The following is a 21,177-nucleotide window of genomic DNA, read 5'->3' as shown; positions in this document are numbered from 1 at the left end:
CAGTAATTAATCCACTTTATCCCTTTCCTCCTAGAATGATTTGTTTACAAGGATATATAGTTAGGTTACCCTCCACTTCAGTTAATGCAGATTACCTCAAGGGCAATTTCTCCAAATTGGATAGTCTATGCATACCATGACAGGAATGAACCTTATTCCTAAACCAGAGTATGTAGCACATGATCTTAAACTTACTGATGCTATTAGGCAAGCCTGGAGCCCTATTAGATTATACTTATTGAACTACTTAGACAAATTTGTCCTTTAAATCTAGGCAAGTAGTGTCACCGATTCTTAAGACCTCATGGGCATGGAGGAGTTCTTGGTTTGTTGGGTTTTTTTGGGGGGGGAAGCAGCCAAGGTCTTTAAGAGGCCATTCTAAAATACCAAAGTTATATGTGCAGAAGTGTCAGTTGATTGATAGCCTAGTTTATTCTGTAGCATTAGTCTCCTATAATATTCTTTATAGATTTTTTTCCAGATTTCTGTTTAATCTACTTGTCTCTTCCCCCAGTCCTAGATATATATATCTCAGAGAGGCATTTTAAGTTTGGCTCAACTTCCATTAGAACTTAATAGCCATACTGGGTTAGACCAACAGTCTGTCTAGCCTAGTACCTGGCAGAAATCCACTTATGCACGGAATAGCGCACACTAAAATGCTGCATGCACTAGCCGCTACCACCTCCTCTTGAGCAGGCGGTAGATTTTTAGCTAGCGTGTGCTAATCCAGTGTGTGTGCTACAAACTAGAGAATGACACGATGACAAAATTCATCATCGTTCCCGTGGATAACCTCAGTCCTTCTACACCAGCATTCTTCAATGCAAGGCTTGAGGGTCAGTGGTTGTGGCCAATTATACTCTGATTCTTCCCTCTCTCCTTAAAGAATGACATGAAGATGGTTTCCCGCGGGAACGGTGATGAATTTTGTCACCGTGTCATTCTCTACTACAAACGCTAGCACACCTTCGTAAAAGGAGCCCTAAGACTTCTGCTTTTCTTAACACTGATCATGATGGCTTTATTCAATAACTGGTTTTTCATTTTACATACTCCTATCATTTCCCTTGACTGTAATGTTACTATATTATGCTGATAGAATATACAGTGAACAGCTTATAGACTAGACCAGTGGTTCCCAACTTTGTCCGGGAGGACCACCAGGCCAATCAGGTTTTCAGGATAGCCCTAATGAATATGCATGGAGCAGATTTGCATGCCTCTTTTAGGAATGCTATTTAGTCTCCCTTTGGAAGAAGTGTTCTGTCTGATATCAGGCAATGGGGTGTCAGTTCTACCGGATGTTAACCAAGCCAAAAATTGGAGCTCTTTTTAACCTGCTTTCCAACTCTGTTACTTCAGGCCATTCCATAGTGGTAATGTTTACCCGTTCCAAATTCTCCTGCATGCAACGTAGCCATTCTGCACTTGTTACGCCAGGGGTGTCAAAGTCCCTCCTTGAGAGCCACAATCCAGTCGAGTTTTCAGGATTTTCCCCAATGAATATGCATGACATCTATTTGCATGCACTGCTTTCATGGTATGCTAATAGATCTCATGCATATTCATTGGGGAAAACCCGACTAAATTGTAGCCCTCAAGGAGGGACTTTGATACCCCTGTGTTACGCTATACAGGATCAATTTTCTTTAAAATGTTCCAGCTTTAGCTGGTGGTGTTTTCCGTGTTCCCTGTAGAATTGTTTTAGGCTCTCTAAATTGTTCTCTTGGTTTTTATCCATTTCTGCAGTTTTTATGCTTCTGCTGTACTTCCAGTTATTAGCGCTTTTGAATTTAACAATCTGTCAATGCAGCACATTTCAGTCTGGTATTTTGGATCTTCCTCATTATCTTTGAGAAGCTAACATTGAAGGGAAAAATTAAAATTTGTGTAGAGGTGGCTTTTAGAGAAGTTTGTTTTTCAACCCAGAATATTTGATAGTAAAACCTTCTGTAATAGGTTTTTATAGTGTATTTGGTTATTTTCCATAATATCCAAAAAGTTGTCTTTATACTCATTATCGCCTTGTTCATATCATCATATTCTTTATACCAGTGGTCCCCAACACTGTCCTGGAGGAGCACCAGGCCAATCAGGTTTTCAGGATAGCCCTAATGAATATGCATGAGTGAGATTTGCATATAATGGAAGTGACAGGCGTGTAGATCTGCTCCATGTATATTCATTAGGGCTATCCTGCCGATTGGCCTGGTGGTCCTCCAGGACAGGGTTAGGGACCACTGCTTTATACTATGTGAAATTTAACTTGGGCAACCTCTTTCCTAGAGCCCAGCATGTATCTATATAAGCCAACAGCTTGACTGCTAATTCCTCCACCTCTAGTTCCTTCTGCAATTCTTCAGTCCCTGTGTTTCATTGAGCGTGCTGTCTGGAGCTCCTCTCTCAATTTCCCCCTCATCACAGAAGCCATCTCTATGGCTGTCTCCAAACACTGTAGCACCTCTCCTTGTTGAATCCCGTGACAGTCTACAGCGTCACTCAGCTATTTAAAGACATCCTTACTTGGATACCATTCTTTACTTTGTCCAATCATGGATCTTTAATTACAGAGGGTACACAGAACTCATCAAATTGGAGGAAGGAAGATAGAAGGACAAGCTTCAAAAGGTAACTAATGCCAAATATAGGCTTTATAGTGTAATAAAAAGGAAAACACTGCTATCTTCAAGAGTCCACTCAGCTTTTAATTCTGCATCAAGATGTTTCCTCCTGAAAGTTTTGCACTATTGCTACCACAATTAGCCCTCATGAATGAGGTAGGCACCTTTTTATCCTGGAAGACAAGTGCCTAGAATATATTTTTCTCCTTCCCCGCACACTTAAAGCAATGTCACTTTACTAAGATTTATATTTTAGATGTTATACAACAGGATCACCACATGAAGGTACTCAAGAAGACTGAGATGCGTTCCCTCCTCCACAAACATATACAGCAGTTCATCAGTTGATCTACTGAATTGCTTTGACTCCATCATCTCCTGTGTACAGATTCCTGTAACTCAACACTACATACTGATCAACATCTCCCAACTACTTTAATCCAATTATGCATGTGGTCTGAATTAGAGAATGACAGGTGAGAAATTCCTCACCGTTCCCATTCCTGCAGATAACCATGAGAAACCATCCATGTCATTTAAGGAGAGGGAAGAGTCTAGTATGAATGAGCACAGCCACTGACCCTCAAACCTTGTAGAAGGACCGAGGTTGAGACAGACACTATGAGTCTCTGGTATCTAGAACAGATATTGTGATGTCATAATGCCTCATTCCACCAATGCTTAAGAGCCAATCTCATCAGTGATGTCACAATGGGTTAATTATCCTATACTTGGCTTATAAGAATCAAGAGTATGAATGGACACAACCATTGCCCCTCAAACCTTGCATTGAAGAATTCTTGTGTAGAAAGTCTGAGGCTGAGAGATACGAAAGAATGACATAGGATTGTTTCCCATGGTTATCTGTGGGGATATAAACAGTGATAAATTCTCTCACCATGTCATTCTCTAGGCTCTGAGTTACATGGGCCCATGTAAAAATGGATAACAAGCATTCTGCTATAACAAGTGTTAGCCAGGCAGAAATTGAGGGCCTGCATGGCAGTAAGTCACTATTCAATGTTTAGAATAAAGCAGGGCGAGAACAAAAACACTGACAAAACGAACAAAGTTAGCCTCCAGACAATGCCTTCCTCTGGCTCACTCACTGGGCCTATATTCCTTGTATTAAGTTTGAGAAATTCCTGACTCTCAAGACCTGATCTACTTTGCTATTGGTAGCTGAACAGCTTATTGAAGGGTAAGGAAGGAGTTCTTTTCTTCCTGCTCTATCCTATGCAGAATCCAACTGGGGTGTGGTCTGACCAAGAGATAAATACCCAGACCCCCAACTACTGGAATTAGAGCTCTATCAACCAAGAGGCAATGGGCTAGATTCACTAAGCTCATGTTACCTTTCCGGTCCATGTCCAATCCTATCTGATCGGTGGCCGGACAACTGATTCACATGAATCTCCATGCCAATGGACCTATCGGTGGCACACCCCACACCGACCCCAGAGTGATCGATTCTGATGCATGCACAGACCATCTTCTTTGCCTGTAGATGGTCTGCGCATACGCTTGTTGCTATATTGATCAGAATGTCCACAATGCCAACCAAAGGCTGGAGGAAGGGAAAGAAAAGTACAGAGGTAAATAACTACTTACGAGCCCGTGGTTTAAGGCTCCAGGGTTTTTTCCACACACTCCCTCTCCAACCAGTTGACTAGTGTAGGCTGCACCATCAGCGCAGTGCCAGCCATCCCGGTTCCCATCAAGCCCACGGCGGTGGCCATGCCAGCTCTCAGCCCTGACACCAGTCATTTTGCCCAACTCTGCTCTGTCCCTCAGCCCGACATCTCCGAACACAGCGATGAGTCAAACCAGTCCGTCCACCCCCAGTGAGACGACCGGCCATTCCGTCCTGTTCTCTGAAGTTCTCACAGGCGAGCAGTGATCTGATCCAAAGTTCAAGCCAGCGCTTTTAACCTGTGGATTAAAACCACAGGCTCTCGCTGCAGGGCGCTTTTTGGATGAGAGCAAGGAGAGAGAAACTGTTTCTAAGGGGTGGAAGAGGCAGCAGTTGCTTCTTTTTGGATCGAACAGCCCAGTCGGTGTTTGGGGTTTTTTTTTTAAGTGAATCACTGCCTTTCTACATTTGCATACCATTCCCCCTCATTTGTAAGTACGGATCGGATTGGGGTCCCAAAGTGGTTGGGACACGATCTGTGTCCTTGATGAATCTAGCCCAATGTATCTTTTATGCCCTCCGAGTCCTAGGGTGTTAACCACCCCCCCCCCCCAAAAAAAAAAAAAAAAGAATAAATAAAAATCCATGCCCTTTAAACATTCCCCTCCATCTCTATATCTGTCATGGCTCATACTTGATGTCCAACATGAGTGAGCTATATTAAAATATTCCAACTCCAATAGCTTAACAAAACTGAAAAGTGTCCAGCAGACGAGCCATATGACAAAAAAAAAAAATAAAAGTAATAAATAAATAAGTCTCCTGCAACATGACTGGTATGAAGAAATGAGTAATATGAAGATTTGCATACACTGGCTACTTAGTATAGGCCAATATCTTTCATACTTAGTGGAGGTTTTAGGATATCCCCAATGAATATGCGTCAACAGGCTAGGTGTAGGCTTGGATCAAGAAACTATGTAGATAGGGAGCTAGTGAGTTAGCAACCTACCAACTGCTCATTCTGCAGTTCATCTCTCCTCCTTCATCCTCTGGGCAAGCTGCTTGTTTTCTCTGCCTATCTCCATGTTTTCACCACTCCTCCTTTCCAGCCTTGTTTAGGCCATCTAAAATTCATCCGAGGTGATAAATCATAGATGCAGGCTCACAGGCCACAGCCTTGATTTTCAATATTTACTGTAGCAAATCTGATACATTTATCCAATCCAATGCTAGGAGAGGTGTACACAATGCCAGTCACCTTGGACCTCTCCACTCCCAAACCACAGGGGTCCTCCAAGCCTGACAGACATGCCGAGTCCCAGGGCAGAAAATGGAGAAGGAGCTCCCCCCAAAGTGAGTTACTGGTCCTGCTTCAGAGCTGTGTCTTGTGTGCACATGTGTGGACTGTATTCTGTAGAACTTGGGTGAGTTATTTTCACACCAGAGAATCATCTCACCTGAGCTGCATGAAAAGGCAATCAAATTCAGTTATGGCAGTCTTTACAATTTGGAGCCCCGCTATGAATACTAAAAAGAAGCACCAAGGACCTTCAAGAATTGAACAGCTTTATTTAAATTTTAGAGCAAGAGATCTTGTCGTGCACAAAAAAATAATCTTTAAATTTTTAAAAAATATCTAAACGACAAGGTTTTGTTACGTGTCAAGCAGCTGAAGATGCAGCAGCTGTTGCTGACATCCCATTCCCCTATCCAAGTATGCATTGTACATGTATAAATAGAGATAAATCAACTAATGTTTGGAAGGGGCACAGGAACAGTGTGTTTAGGGAGGGACTGGTGCTCCGAGAGGGACAGTAGTGGTAGAGGAGCCAAGTTTTACAATTATTGCTAACCCCTGAGGATCTGGGGTTTCAGGAAGACCAGAAACAGCCAGGCCTATTTAGTTTTATGGTGACCATCTTTAAGACACCCTCCCCCACCCTCTTCCACAGGATACGGCCTACAAAGGTTAGATGCAGGGTGGGGAAACTAACCTACCCCATAGATGCAGATGGCTGCATAAGGCAGTGGTTTGTATCCAAGCTCATGCTACAAAGTTGAAGTTTGGAGGGACCACTTGAAAATGCAGAAAATTGAGTACTGTAGGGAATATAGAAGAAAATATTCAAGAGGTATTGTAGGTGGATACAGACAGGGGGGGACGACTACAGACTAGTACAGTATTAAAGATACAGGGATCAGACACCCCACAAACCCTCTTCTCCTGCAGCAGTGAGCTAAAGGAGAGCTCCCATCAACGCTGTGTAACCTGCTCGCAGAAGTTGGACCCAAGGGGGAAATATGTATACATGCCAAGGGAAGAGAAGGCGACGTGTACAAGAGACATGTCAAGTCTACCAAAGGGAAAAAAATCCCAAAATGTGCGGGTTGACTTTCTAACCAAAGACAAGTGCAAAGAGAAAACCATTATGCAGTTCCCTCAATCTCTTCCCCAACCCCAACACTAAGTAACCTCATAAGCTTTGGCTTGGCTCCTTTCAAAAAGTTCCATTGTTACTCCCAACATAAAAAAAGGAGTCTTACAACTGGGAACACGCAGTGCAGAACTATCACCTTCACTTACCCTAAATAGAACATGTACGTCACACTGAGGGTGAGGGGATGGCAGGGAGGATAGAATGTATTCCCTTTTGGGGCATGGCACAGCACATGAAGGCAATGGGGGATATTAAGGGACAGATACATAGAAGGGGCTTCCAGGGATATGGTCCTCTCCCCACTTTACAACCAACACATAGTCTCCCTTCTCCTTCAGTTGATATGTGACACTGTAGAGGCGATTTCCCAGATGCTTCACCACAATCTCCTCACATGGTGTCCTGGGGCCATGGACACCCACCAGTAGCATGTTATTTCCTGAGAGAACAAACAAAAAATACTATTAATACTTTGCTGGGTCTGCGCCAGCTCAGGTGTGAATACTCCCACTCCCTAATGCCCATATGCATTCTCTGAAAAAGCTTGGCAAGATCCATTTCCTCCTGTTGATGACACTAAAATCACTAAAACTGATGCAAGTTTGGAGTGTTTTTCATATTTTTGCTATTTACTCTTTATGAATTGATGAACGGAGACACAATGGTGATATATGAAATGAATTGAACTTTGAACTTTTCAAATCTATGAATTTATGAACTCTTGAAGCTACCATTTTATATATTTATGAAATTATTTCACTGACCCTTGATTTGATATTGATTTTTGTGGGGGGGTTTCAAATACTTCTTCCCCTCCTTTTATTCCCTGATTAGATGCACGTTTGCACATTATATTTATTGAATATTATTAATTAAACGTTCTAAATAAGGGTATTTATGATGTACTGGGCAGGGTTTATTTAGATCTTCGGGTCTGGTGCTTTTGGTCATTCGTAGGGATAATTGAGCCTGTACTGAAACCCCTTTATTTAATTTTGGAAATTTCAGTGCAGCTGTCATCCTTGGACTGGGTTTATAGGGAGAGCTTTACCAATTTTTCAGTAGAAGTTCTTAGAGTATCGGTATTTATATTTTTTGGTTTTTTGAAGCCTAGCAACTAAAATCACACCACAGGTTTAGTGGAGACACCTACCTGCTTTGCTGCAGTCCACTGTGAACGAGTTCTTCTGGCCCACGAAGGCCTTGTTAAGACCAAGTCCCTTGGTCACCACTTTACTAGCATCCGATACGAGCTTGGGTGCCACTCCCTGTACTGTGACTGCATCTGCCTTGGGGATGGAATCTACAAATACAGAGGATGTTTCGTGTAGACTGTGACTGCTCACCAGACGAGACCCTGTGAGGAGAGAAATCATATACTTGCTTAGGTTAATCCCAACCATTTTTGAGAATCCTAGATCTACTGGAATGGATGCAAGAAATTCACAAGTGGGGATTCCCTTTGAGCTAACTGCACCACTAACTTAACATGCCACAAGTTGACAGCCACTGTTTAGCTGTCAAGAGCAACATGTGTGAAAAATTCTACAAAAGAACCATTTTTCATGTATCAGGCTGGAGACCTTACAATAGCACATTTCTCCACTCAAACCTCCAGTCCAGGAAAGGGATTTCAGGCTTGCAGTCTTAAAGAAGGTGGAAGCTAATTTCATGTTCATAGCTGTAACTGAACATTAGCACCCAGAACAGGTCGAGTATTTTTGCAACTCTTGCTCTGCTTTTCCTCCCTCTACCTATTCCTAGTCTTAGAACTAGAAATCTGGGCTGGCAGTAGATGAAGCCATACAGCACACAATTCTTCCACCATCCAATTGCATTTCATTTTTTCAAGAACTATGTGCCCTGGACAGTTATTCCCAATAGGAGGGGATGTGCAAACAGCATTTGAAAGGAGTAACAATTTACACTTGCTAACATTACCACAGAAGGGGTATTAGAATGATTTGTGCCTTCACCTCGGTACAGACTCACCAGTAACTTTTGCCTTAAAGGGACTGCCTACAATGTGGTAAGGTCCTCCATACTTGATAGAGATCAGGTAGTTTCCAGGGGCCATGGGTGTGTATATGACTTTGTAACCTTCTGCACACTCTTGACAGTCCATCTTGACCTTGGAGGGTCCATCAATTGTGACAGACAGTGCTCCAGGGCCAGCCTTCGTAGTGTTTACAATAAATTCTGCTGCCACACCTGTAATATAATGTAATTTCCATTGATACCAATGTCCTGGGCTATGAAATCTGTATGGGAAGCCTAAATTTCCAAATATTTGAAAGGAGACTTCTCTGTTTCTACCACCCTCCCCTCTTAGGAAAACAAACTTGGATGAAACTCCATATACTCTGTTCCACCCACCCCCTATTACCCAAGGGCAGGGCTTCTTACCTGTGGTGCCTCCTTCAAGGCCTGCACCATATGCGGACACCATGCCAGGATCACCAGCTTGGCTAGGATCTCCTACCCGGATCTTGAAAGGGCTGCCAGGGATGTGGGAGCCATTGAACTTCACATCAACCACATACAGACCGTTTTCATGAGGAATGAAACGCACTGCATACTTATCTGAAAATAAGACAGAGACTTTAAAAAAGGCTGAAGGCCTATTTCCATTGCGAACCCCTTTTCACATTTAAGCTTGTTTTGCCTAAGATTAATGGTGGTCTTGGAAAGTTGTGTGGTAAATAAGCTTTTACTATACTGGCAAACATGTTACAGCATCATCCAAGACCATAAAATGAAACTTCTAGCATTAGCTCTCTTCAGACAGTACACTAAGCTGAGGTTCTTGGAAAAGACGTTCGACTTGTTTATGCCCAAGCAGCCCAACATCTTAAACCTTTCAGAACCAAACTGGGAAGGTGGGGGAAATACCCTTGCTTTCCCCTTTACCTTCATCAAGCTCAGTCACGTAGCATTCTTCCAAGGCTCCAGACGGGCTGTGCACCTTTGCATCTAGGACCCCCTTGGCACCATTGAGACTTACTGCAAAAGAGGCTGGTTGGTTGACCTTTAACCCTGACTCCTGGAATCACATGACATCAGTTAGAGAAGCATCTGCAACAGAGTAGGCATAGGGGCTCTCCCGTTGGAAGAGGACATTACTGCCATGAATGCGACTTAACAGCCGACAACCCCAGGACTCTGTACATCCACTATCAAGCGCACACTACAAATACTTCTTAATCTTACCTCTTCAAAGCTAAGCAGTTTAAAGAGGGAGAGTATTTAATGGAAGGTGGATTCACTTCCCATTCAAATAACTACTGGACCACACAAACATACACAAAGGTATTTATATACAGCTAGTGTCAACCCCTGCACACATCTCTCCCTCTTTAAACACTAGCTCTGCTGGTGGAGGACATAGCCACCACATGCCAAGAAAGTCCCTGTTTAAAGCCTTTAAAAAAGGCACGAGAAAAACACAGCATGAGCTGCCCTGGGATGGCTGAGGGTAGGGGCGATTCCTGCACCTTCCTGGAGCCACTAAGACCATAGAGGAAGATCTAGCTTGCTTCAATATTGTGCCATGGCTTATGCAGAGTTATGGGTTACCCTAACCTGTAGTAAAAGCATGATAAAAAACAAGTTGCACACTTTAACCCCCCTTCCCAGCCACCAACTGTACCAATCACCGACTGTACCAATCGCTTCCTGTGGCTTACTCTACCCAACTTGACTGAGGATTTGAAAAAGATCAAGCAGAAAGAAGTGCTGCCATGCACCCCCCCCCCAACCACAAGCATTATTTACCTAAATCAGGGATTCATTTGAGCACAATAATCTAAGCACACAAGATCAACCACTGCTAAAAAAAAGGATGTTACAGAAACTACTGAAGTCCACTTCTGTCTGTAGAACAAGAGTTAGTCATCTGGTGCCCAGCTCTACCCTACAACCTGTGGCTCCAGGAGGTGAAGGGCCTCGCAGCCCACCCCCCAGCTGAGAGGGAGCAGAGAAGATGGTTTTTCCCAGTGCCTCACCTGAAGACTAGAAACAGTAAGCCTGCGGGCATCCTCTGATGGGGTGGAAACTGGTACCACAAAAGGACTATCAGGGATGTGGTCATCATTAAACTTGACTGAGACTTCATAGTCACCTGCAAAAAACAAATATACCATGACTTAAGACTGGTCTACCTCACCCCATCCCAAAAACAGGTTACCAAACCTGTTGAATGCAAGTGTTGAGGCAGTTTAAGTACTTAAACCTTTTGTTTCCACCCGTCTCCCTCGAATGCCTACTACAGCTGCATGCTAAGTTCTTCCACTCCCAAGCCTCAACTATCTTCAAGTGGCCACCATATCAGCCTCACTTGAAATGCTCCTGTCTCCCAAGGCTCAAATCACAACTATCCTGTCATTATGTCTTCTTGTGCTAAATTTCACTACCAGAAACTTAACTAGCTTGATCACTCAGTTTTTGCAGACTAATTCCTACCAACCAGTACTGTACACACAGTTAAGAATGTTGACCCCTACCCAAGCCACTACAATCCATTACACACATGCAATTTCCACCCACCAGGTTCCTGCACAACATATGACACTCCACAGGACCCATCCTTTCGGTCTTCAAAGGCAATGTCTGCCTTACTAGGGCCTTCCACTGCAATGGAGAGACCACCAGCTCCAGCCTCCCGTGTCCAAATGCTGAATTCCGCTAGTGAAACAATACATGAGATTCAATTTTCAGATACATGAACAAATCATACTATGGCAGAAGTCCCCAGCCAACAGAATTGCATTTAAGATAAGTAATTTTTAGATCAATTTATTTATATATTTAAACATTGAAAGTATGAAAAGTTATAAGAATACAAGTATGAACAAAGAAAAACTAAAATAAAAAATTGGATCGGTGACGATTTATGCAGCCCTTCAAAAAGCACATTAATGAAGAGTTACTGTACTAACTTCCGAAGATGCTAAAAAAAAAAAAAGAGTGAATGGTATAAATTTGCATGCACTTTATGATTTATAATGGACTGGTATGCAATTGAGAATTAGAAGCCAATATTTCTAACTTGGTGGGGTTTTTTTATGGCATCAAGAGACCCTTCCCATTAGTAGCAGCAAGGCTAGGGAAACAGGTGGGGGATGCGCAATACCTGGCATTCCAGTCTCTGCTCGTTCCAAGCCTGGTCCCCCAGCCCGGACTTTGTGGGCCCCTCCTTCACCCAGAGGGCCAACGGTGAACTGGAAAGGACTGCCTGGCACATGCTGACCCTTGTACTTGACATTCACTGTGTGGACCCCCATCTCTGAAGGCACAAAGCGAATGCAGTAGGTATTGTTGTCCCCTTCCATGATCTTGGCATCATGAATCTTTCCCGATGGGCTGGTCACCTGCGCTTTCATGTCATGGATATCAATTTCTTTAAAAAAAAAAAAAAAAAAAAAAGATTAAATATGGTGAAAAACAATTGGGTCAGCCCACAGCATACAAAGAATAAAAATAATTTTGGGATAAAGTTCCCCATGTCTTGCCCCTACAAGGGTGTATCACATTAAAAAAAAAAAAATTCTCCATGAAAAAGATTTGAGGTTAAATTATTCTATCTGGACTCTATCTTGCTGACAGAAGTCAACACAAATTTTGCACCTACTTGTCCCACTTAAAAAGGAATGAAAATTACTCCACTGTCCTAAGCATCATCATCTCAGAATTGAACCTCCCTCCTGCTTCAAACCATGATCCTCAAGTCTTTGGGTTTCTCAAAGACCACCAAGGACTAATGGATGACCAAGGCATATGTAGAAAGCACAGTAAGAGCCCTGGCAAATCTCTAGAGGCTATGGCAACTAGCAAGTCCCTTAACATTCACAGAAAGCATGATTGAGCAGTCCATACTGCTTTACTAGGCTTGCAAATTTATGCCTGGGCTATTAGGTCAGAGTAACCAACCACATGGCATCTTCGGTACCCTATCAACGCAGCTTTCATTCAAAACCATATTCTAATTTGTATCTAAAAAACCTGAGCCAATCCAACCTCAAACCACCTGCCCCCAAATTTTCTGCTTTCCACCCCCAGTTCACCTGGAATCTTCAAGCTGAGGTCACAGTGGCTGCCAACATTGGCGACTGAAGGGGCATGGCGACGACGGGTGATGCTCTCCTTCATGCGTCCCTCACCAGTCACTTTCACAGAGAATGGGCTTCCTGGGTAGGATACAAGGACATTACAGCCCATCCCAGAACTTTGTTGTAATGTTTTGTATAATTGTATATGCTTGAAATATTACATGCAAACTGCTATGACATTATTGTAAATTGCAGTACATCAAGAAATTAAATCCAATTTTTTAACATGTGCAGGCACCGATTACTTATATAGCCCGTCCAGAACACATTCCAAGTGTGTATGTGGCGACTGTTCCAGAGGAGGATGTGACAGCAGTACACATAAAAGCCAAATTATCTGCACACCTGGAACATGCTGGTCAGCAAACTTAATGTTTATGATGTAGTTTCCAGGTTCTGTGGGGCAGTAGGTAACCTTACAGGTCCCATCTTCTAAATCCTCAGTATTTATGTCCACCTTGCTGGGGCCCTCAATTGAGAGGCTAAGACCTCCATAACCTTTAGAATATAAAACATTACAAACATTCACTTATATTCAAAACATTTTTCATGCTTGCAATTTTTTAGTACAGGGTGACATACCTGAAAGAAAAGCAGATTTAAAGAGCCCCTACCTAAAAAAGGGTTGGCAAGGAAAATTGGGACGGGGGGATGGGAGCAAGTGACCAGCAAATGTTAATGACATACCACCTGAACACTAGTTTTAAAGAGTGTAAAATATAATGCTTCACTTGAGAGCAATCCCTTATTTCTAAAGAAATGTCTATTGCTCATGTTTGATGCCCAAAGCCCCGAGAGCTCAAATTTATACAGGATGAACCAGTGCATACCACCCTACGCACCTGCTTCCGTGGTGTCAATGATGAAGTCTGCAGGTTCAAAAGTACGCCCCTCTACGAGCCCCTGCCCAGACACTCGCACCCGGCTGGCATCACCAATTTCAGACTGGCTGATCATCACCATGATGGGGCTGTTGGGGATGTGCAAGCCATTCTTCTTGATGCTGACCATATGTTCCCCAATCTCCTTGGGTACAAAGGAAATACCTGGGGGGGAAGGAAGGGAAGAGAATAAGTCAAAACAAAGGAAGGATCACGTAACCCCATTGCTCAAGCAATCACATTGGCTTCCAGTGTATCTTTATAATTAAATTTAAGTGCGTTTGTATTGCATTTAAAATGCTCTTTGGCATCTTTTACTTTGGTTCTTTAGATTGGAATGTACACAGATCTCATCTCGCTAGGAGTTCAAATAAATAAAAACTTACATTTCTGTCCCTTAGGCATAAAACAGAACTTAAGAGATTCAGAAGTCTAGGCCCCTTCGTTTTATTTTAGAAAGCTCTGAAAACTTGGTTTACAATAATATAAATATAGAAGAATGTAATCTAGAATGGCTTAGTTTCCAAAGTGTTTAATAAACAGAGTCGAGCACCTTTTGGTTGAAGACCTGGTCTAGGGTTCGTAGTCGTATTTTGAAGACTGCAGTTGTATTCCGTTCCGCCTGTCTGATCTGGGGGGGGAGGGGGTTTGGCGGTTTGGGGCTCTTGGTAACCTGAGAGGACATCAGAGTCCAGTCCTCTTGAGGGGGGGAGCCTTGTCTTTTTTTTTTTTTTTTACTTGAATTCTTGTCTGTTTGAATTTGTTGCTGCATGGTTTGCTTCTTAATAAAAACAGATTTCAACTAAAATTAAGTTTTAGTTTAGTAATTTTAAGTTGGCACCTGAGACAATGAGCCTCTGCTACTAAACCGTGCTAGCGGTTTTAGCACAAGGAGCCGCGCTGAATGACCCCCGCTACTCCCGCTCATAAGAACTCAATGGAGCATTGGGAGCAGCGCGGGCCATTCAGCGCGACTCCCCATGCTAAAACCGCTAGCGCAGTTCAGTAGAAGAAGGGGGAATATAAACACTAATGCGATTTGCTCAAGTTCTTAAGTGTCAGTGGGAAAAGCTGAACCCTGCTTCTTGGCTCATTATTCTGACGTCCCTCTCTGTACCTCCTGTGTATAACAGGAATGTACATTCTATTATTGAATCTTAAGAGCTCATTAAATGCAAGTCAGGCTCCTGGTGAGGAGTAGGCATGCCTTAATTTGAAGCAGCTAAAAACTTTTGTCAACAAAAAGTAGGCTATAGGTTATCCCAGCTTTACATCTCACCTCCTCCCCAACCATACACACACTTACCAATGTGGCCATTGCGTAGCCTCTTCAGCAGGCATGGCTCCTCACGACCAGAGGGTGATGTCACAGTAGCGGTCAGCTGGCTGAGGTCCGTCTCAGTGATGTTCAGGGGAATATCAGCAGTGGAACCCACCTTCAACTGGGACATGCGCATGCTATCATCACCTACAAGGGAGAAATACAGAGAGATTTTCAGTCCTGTCAAAAACTTCAGTAGATATGAAAAGCTGGCCAGTGGTAGGCTTCTGCGATTGCACTTTGACACCCTTTAACTTCAGGACTGAGGGTCTTAGAGTTGTCGGACCTAAAGGTCACTTGTTTGCTAAATTTATAGGACATTTTTCTTTTAATAATTTGACAGGAAACACTAATGCTTTACTAATAATTTCCAAAGTTTCTACAGCACACTGTGGAGTATCCCATAAACCAAAGAAGGGCTCCCAATTTAAACATCACAAATGGATATATGTAGAGTAGCTGACAGGGTCTTTGTACTAGTGCTTCAACTGAGGCTTGCAACACTAGAATCTGAACATGTTGTTACCTCCCTCTTGCCCCAAACAAAGCCTACCAGTGATCTTCGCCACATATGGACTGCCTGGGATGTGCTTTTCGTTGTACTTGACTAAGATCTTATAATCTCCAGGTAGCATAGGCAAGTAGGACACTGTGCAAGTCCCATCCTGGTTATCTGTGCAGCTGATGTCCGCTTTGGAAGGGCCCTCTATGGCCAATGACAGACCCCCTGCAAAATCAGACAATGTGTTAGAGAATGTCCTTCAAACAAAGGGAAAAATTCCATGTGACCTGAACAGTGTTACATTAAGAGTTCAAAACTTCTTGCCATCTCTCCCCAATTTTTTCTTTTAAGCCGAGAGGTTGGAGAGGGCAGACACCAATATCTGACTTGTGTTGCATTGGCATGTCAATACAAACTCATCTTCCATTAGGTAATAGGCCCTCCCTTCCCTTGGGTGTCCTTTAATACCCCTTCCAGCAGTTGGCAGTGCTCACCTTCTCCTGCATCCTTGGTGTTCACAGTGAAGACAGCAGGCTTGTTCACTGTGCCGTGAATAAGCCCTGGCCCATATGCTGTGACATGGCCACTGTTGACATAGTCCACATAGAACTGGAGGGGGCTTCCTTTAATAGATGGAAGAAAAGCAGTGTAGGTTAAAAAAACAACAACACACAAAACACCAACCTGAAGAGTCCGATTCATTATTATTCTGTTGACTACTTCAGACAGACACCTGTAGCAAGCTACGCAGGCAACCACTTATTTTGTTTTATTTTATCATTCAAATTTCATTTAAATTTCCCCAGAATTCTATTGCCTCAACGGTTCTCCCTCTGCATCTATTCTTATCTCCCCTCTTTTTAACCTTTCAAATTCCTTTAGATCATTGTAATCTTATTAGTATGTTTATTTTCTTATTTTTCTCCTCTCTCTCTCTATTTTCTTTCTTTATTACTCTTCTAATTGTCATTTTTCCTGGTACTTTAGTTAGATTGTGAGCCTTCGGGACAGTAAGGGAATTTCTAAGTACCTATCTTACTTATAATTTTAATGCACCAATATATTCATTGAAACCCGTTCTGGGCTCTTTTGGAGGACGGGCTAAAAAAAAATCGAATAAATAATTAGGCTCTTCTTTGAAACACTAACAAAGTCACCTTCACAAAACAATTGTATAGTTAACTAACCTGTATTAGTCACTAAAAAATGCCATTTTGAATGTGTGTTCTAATCTCCCAAAATCATTGTCTGGTAGTACTATTGATTCTCTGCCCATTAAAAGGCAAAATTGCTACCTAAGATTGGGAGGCCCCTAAAACCGAGGGAAATTGCAAACAATGCCAGCAATCAGAAGGCAGCAAAGTGGAGTCAAACTGGAAAAACCACAGGTTTATTGACCACTCAAATAAAAACAATTATAAATAGCAAAGTTGGGCTTAATGGCTTCTTTTTATATGTATAAGTGTGCCAGCTTATATGGGGATCACTGCCTTCTGCACTAAAATGTCATCACCTTGGTGATCATAACATAACAGAAGAAATGCCTCTGCTGGGTCAGACCAGAGGTCCATTGCGCCCAGCAGTCCGCTCATGCGGCGGCCCATCAGGTCCAGGACCTGTACAGTAATTCTCTATCTATACCCTTCAATCCCCTTTTCCTTCAGGAAATCATCTAATCCCTTCTTGAAACCCAATAGCGTACTTTGTCCTATCACACCCTTTAGAAGCGCATTCCAGGTGTCCACCACCCTCTGGATAAAGAAGAACTTCCTAGCATTGGTTCTGAATCTGTCCCCTCTTAATTTTTCCGAATGCCCTCTCGTTCTTGTAGTTTGAAGAATCTGTCCCTATCCACTTTCTCTATGCCCTTCATGATCTGCTTCTCCAGGGAAAAGAACCCCAGTTTCTCTAATCTCTCAGCATATGAAAGGTTTTCCATACCTTTTATCAGTCGCATCGCTCTTTTCTGAACCCTCTCGAGTATTGCCATATCCTTCTTAAGGTACGGCGACCAATACTGGATGCCAGTACTCCAGATGCGGGCACACCATTGCCCGATATAACGGCAGGATAACATTCTTCGTTCTGGTTATAATACCTAGCATTCTGTTCGCCTTCTTTGAGGCCACTGCGCACTGTGCTGACAGCTTCATCGTCTCATCCACCAGTACCTCTAAGTCCTTCTCTAGGCTACTTTCACCCATTACCAGCCCTCCCATTGTATAGTTGTACATCGGGTTTGTTTCCTTTTTTTTGTGTGTGTTTTTTTTAAATTTAATTTTTTATTGAGATTCAAAACAAGGAGTAATAATTATATAAGCAATAAAACACAGAAAATTCAGCGGCGAACCAACACTGCTGAGTACAAAATCGACATTAATATATAAACATCCACAATAACAACAATAAATACACCAAAAAACTCAACTCAAATCCACCCCTCCCCCCACTATCAAATACACAATAGGATCAAGATCTCTCCATAGTCCTATACATTCAATAATTTCAATTTCTTAATAACACTAGTCCAGGTTTGTAATGATTGTTGATAATACCCTCGACGCTTAGCTACATAAATTTCTATCTTCCCTAACATTGAGAGCTTCACCCTCCATTCATATTCATCTGGTACCAGGGACTGTTTCCAATAAGCAGCTATGAGACATTTAATCGCTGCTAACCCCATGCGTAATAGGCGTGTTTGCCATCTTGTCACACAAATAGTAGATAACCCCAGTAAGCAACATTGAGGAGTGTTGGGAACCAGAACCCCCAATAAGTGGGACAAAGAATTCACTACAATGGTCCAACAAGGTATTAACACAGGACAATCCCACCATATATGAAGAAAACTACCTTCAGCATTGTGACAACGCCAACAAGCTGAGATCTGAGGGTACATCTTGTGAAGATGTTCTGGGGTATAGTACCAGCGACTCAACACTTTATAAGCATTTTCCTGGATTAATGCACAAACAGATACTCTACCCACCTCGGCACAAATAATATCCCACTCTTTAACAGTAACAATACAATGTAAATCCCTCTCCCAGTGCTGTCGGTAAATCAAATTAGGAATTCTCTCCCTTGTAGGTATTTATATATAACAGAGATGGTCCTGGGCACCTTCTGCAATGTCACCCATAATTGTTCTAAATGTTCAGTTTCAAAAAAATGATGTTTTATCCCAACCCTGAGCCCCCAAGTAATGCTTCACTTGCAAGTATGCCAGATAATCCCCCGATTTTACCCCTGGAATGCGTAATAAGGCTTCAAACGAGATCAAAAGTCCCTGTACGTAAAAAATCTCACAAGGTGGTCAACCCAATCTGTCCCCATCTTTCAAATACTGGATTAGTTTTACCCACCAAAAATTGGGGTTCATCCCTCAAGGAGGCCAAGGTAGAAAAGGCCACCCCATGGTTACATTCCTTCCTCAAATTACCCCACAATGTAAGTAAGTGCAATATATAGGGATTATCAGTTTCCAATTTCCACTGTCGAATCGTCTGCGAAGACCAAAGCCCAGTAGACAATCTATGTTGAGGTATCAGAGACTGCTCTAACAACACTCCCCACTTGTGTGGATTCAATTCCCATTCCAATAACATCCGTAGTTGCGCTGCTTGATAATACCATCTAAGATTGGGAACCCCTTTACCGCCCCGACCTATATCTGCCCACATTACCCTCTGAGAGATTCTAGGCGTTTTATTTGCCCAGATAAACTTTCTAAACTCTGACTGTAAAATCTTAAACAGTCGAGTGGGCAAAGGAATAGGAAGAGTCTGAAATAAAAATAATAACAGGGGTAACACATTCATCAGGAGGACAGCAATACGTCCCCCCCATGAAAGTCACAGCCCATTCCAAAGTTGTTCAAATATATTTTGTTGAGCTCAGCAAACACACCAAACAGGGTAACGAAACGAAGTACAGGCAGACAAGCTCAACTTTTTAGATTACAGAACCCAATCCCCACACATCTCTTCCCCCCAAGCAACCCCGCCATTCCAAAGTTGTAAGTCCGCCCGAATTTTCAGAAGAATCGGCCCATAATTAGCCTCATATAAAGTATCCGAGTCCATTGATAAATAGATACTTAAGTACTTAATACCCTTGGATGTCCATTTAAATGGAAATAGGCGCTGAAAATCAGCAACCTGTAATGGCCCTAAAGTAAGATTCATTATTTCAGTCTTATCTAAGTTAATCTTAAACCCGGACACTACTCCATATTCCTCGAAGATTTGTAACAAGGGTCCCACAGAACGATCTGGGTCTCCCATGTACAAAAGAATATCGTCGGCAAATAAGGCTATACAATGTTCAATGCCGTCTACCTGAATCCCCTTCAGTCGAGGATGATTTCGAATAAATACAGCCAATGGTTCTATGGATAAAGCAAAAGGTAATGGGGACAGCGGGCAGCCCTGTCGAGTACCCCGCGCAATGGAAAAAAATTCAGTTTAGGTTTGATTGATCCGAAGACATGCCCGAGGCTCCTGATATAGCGCTCGAACCTAAGCATTAAAGAGTCCCCGCAATCCCACCTTTTCCATAACAGCCCACAAGAAATCCCAAGATACCCAATCACAGGCTTTCTCAGCATCGATCACCATCAACATCGCCTGTTCCCGGTTTCACCTCACATGCCACATCAAATGTAAGGTACATCGAATGTTTTTACCCACTTGCCTCTGTTGTATAAAACCAGATTGATCCATGTGAATTAAGCTGGGAAGAAGCTTACCCAGATGTACAGCTAAAACTTTTGCTATAATTTTAACATCTATATGCAACAGGGAAATAGGTCTATACGAACTACAACTTAACGGATCCTTCCCAGGTTTCAGAAGGATCGCTATACTCGCTTCCCCCATGGAATCCGACAAGCGACCCCCTTCTGAGACCCCATTTATTATACATACTAACAATGGGGCCACCTGTGGTCCAAATTTCTTATAAAAGCGGCTCGTATAGCCATCTAGTCCCGGGGATTTACCAGATTTTACACCCCGAATGACCCCCATTACTTCTCCCAACGTGACCAGTTCATTGAACGACTTCCGATCATCAGGAGACAGCTCCGGTAGATCTACCTTGTCTAGAAAAAGATGTACCCCAACATTTTTTCCCGCTCTCTTCAAGACTATACAATTGTCGATAATATTCCAAAAAGGAACAACCTATATTTTATCTGTGACCTGAACCCGCCCCCCCACTGTCTCGAATCGCTGTAATAGATGTCTTTGCCTGTTTAATTTTAATATAATGAGCTAATTGGGCACTACATTTATTACTATGCTCATACTTATAAGACCGAAAGCACTCTCGCACATAATTAAACTCTTCCATTTGAAGTTGCAACAACTCCCTCCGTATCTGACGCAATTGCACCAACATGTGGGGGTCCGATGTACTCTTGTGCAACATCTCCAAGGAGAGTAAGCATTCCCTTAAGCATAGCTGGGCTCGAGTTCATCGATGTTTAAATTGAGCTCCCCACTTGATAAAAACACCCCGCAAAATGGACTAAGGCATCCCATAGAATCCCATCTGACACCTCCCCTGTATCATTAAACTCCAGATAATTATCTATGCTACAGAGACTCTCCTCTTCCACCTCTGGGGTATTAAGTAGAGAATCATTAAGCCTCCAGTAGTG

The 21,177-nt window shown here is 42.7% G+C and overlaps 1 protein-coding gene across 4 annotated transcripts in view; it reads right to left on the bottom strand.

The window, feature by feature from the left end:
• Window positions 1-5,805: 5,805 nt before the first annotated feature.
• Window positions 5,806-21,177, bottom strand: part of FLNA (filamin A) — a 233,810-nt gene continuing 218,438 nt past the window's right edge. For all 4 annotated transcript variants that reach the window (XM_033922594.1, XM_033922576.1, XM_033922585.1 and 1 more), the window contains 14 exons: window positions 16,004-16,132; window positions 15,561-15,734; window positions 14,993-15,154; window positions 13,648-13,851; window positions 13,151-13,303; window positions 12,761-12,883; window positions 11,830-12,096; window positions 11,244-11,381; window positions 10,703-10,818; window positions 9,609-9,741; window positions 9,105-9,281; window positions 8,691-8,909; window positions 7,852-8,055; window positions 5,806-7,137 (listed from right to left, as the gene is read on the bottom strand). In XM_033922594.1, the coding sequence (XP_033778485.1) occupies window positions 6,950-7,137; window positions 7,852-8,055; window positions 8,691-8,909; window positions 9,105-9,281; window positions 9,609-9,741; window positions 10,703-10,818; window positions 11,244-11,381; window positions 11,830-12,096; window positions 12,761-12,883; window positions 13,151-13,303; window positions 13,648-13,851; window positions 14,993-15,154; window positions 15,561-15,734; window positions 16,004-16,132 (2,387 nt within the window). In that variant the 3' untranslated portion in view covers window positions 5,806-6,949. The remainder of the gene's footprint in view (window positions 7,138-7,851; window positions 8,056-8,690; window positions 8,910-9,104; window positions 9,282-9,608; window positions 9,742-10,702; window positions 10,819-11,243; window positions 11,382-11,829; window positions 12,097-12,760; window positions 12,884-13,150; window positions 13,304-13,647; window positions 13,852-14,992; window positions 15,155-15,560; window positions 15,735-16,003; window positions 16,133-21,177) is intronic.

The sequence above is a fragment of the Geotrypetes seraphini genome, chromosome 1, assembly GCF_902459505.1.
Source record: "Geotrypetes seraphini chromosome 1, aGeoSer1.1, whole genome shotgun sequence".
Classification (NCBI taxonomy): Eukaryota; Metazoa; Chordata; class Amphibia; order Gymnophiona; family Dermophiidae; genus Geotrypetes; species Geotrypetes seraphini.
The sequence above is the reverse complement of the archived record's forward strand: the minus strand, read 5'-3'. Positions and strand labels throughout refer to the sequence as shown.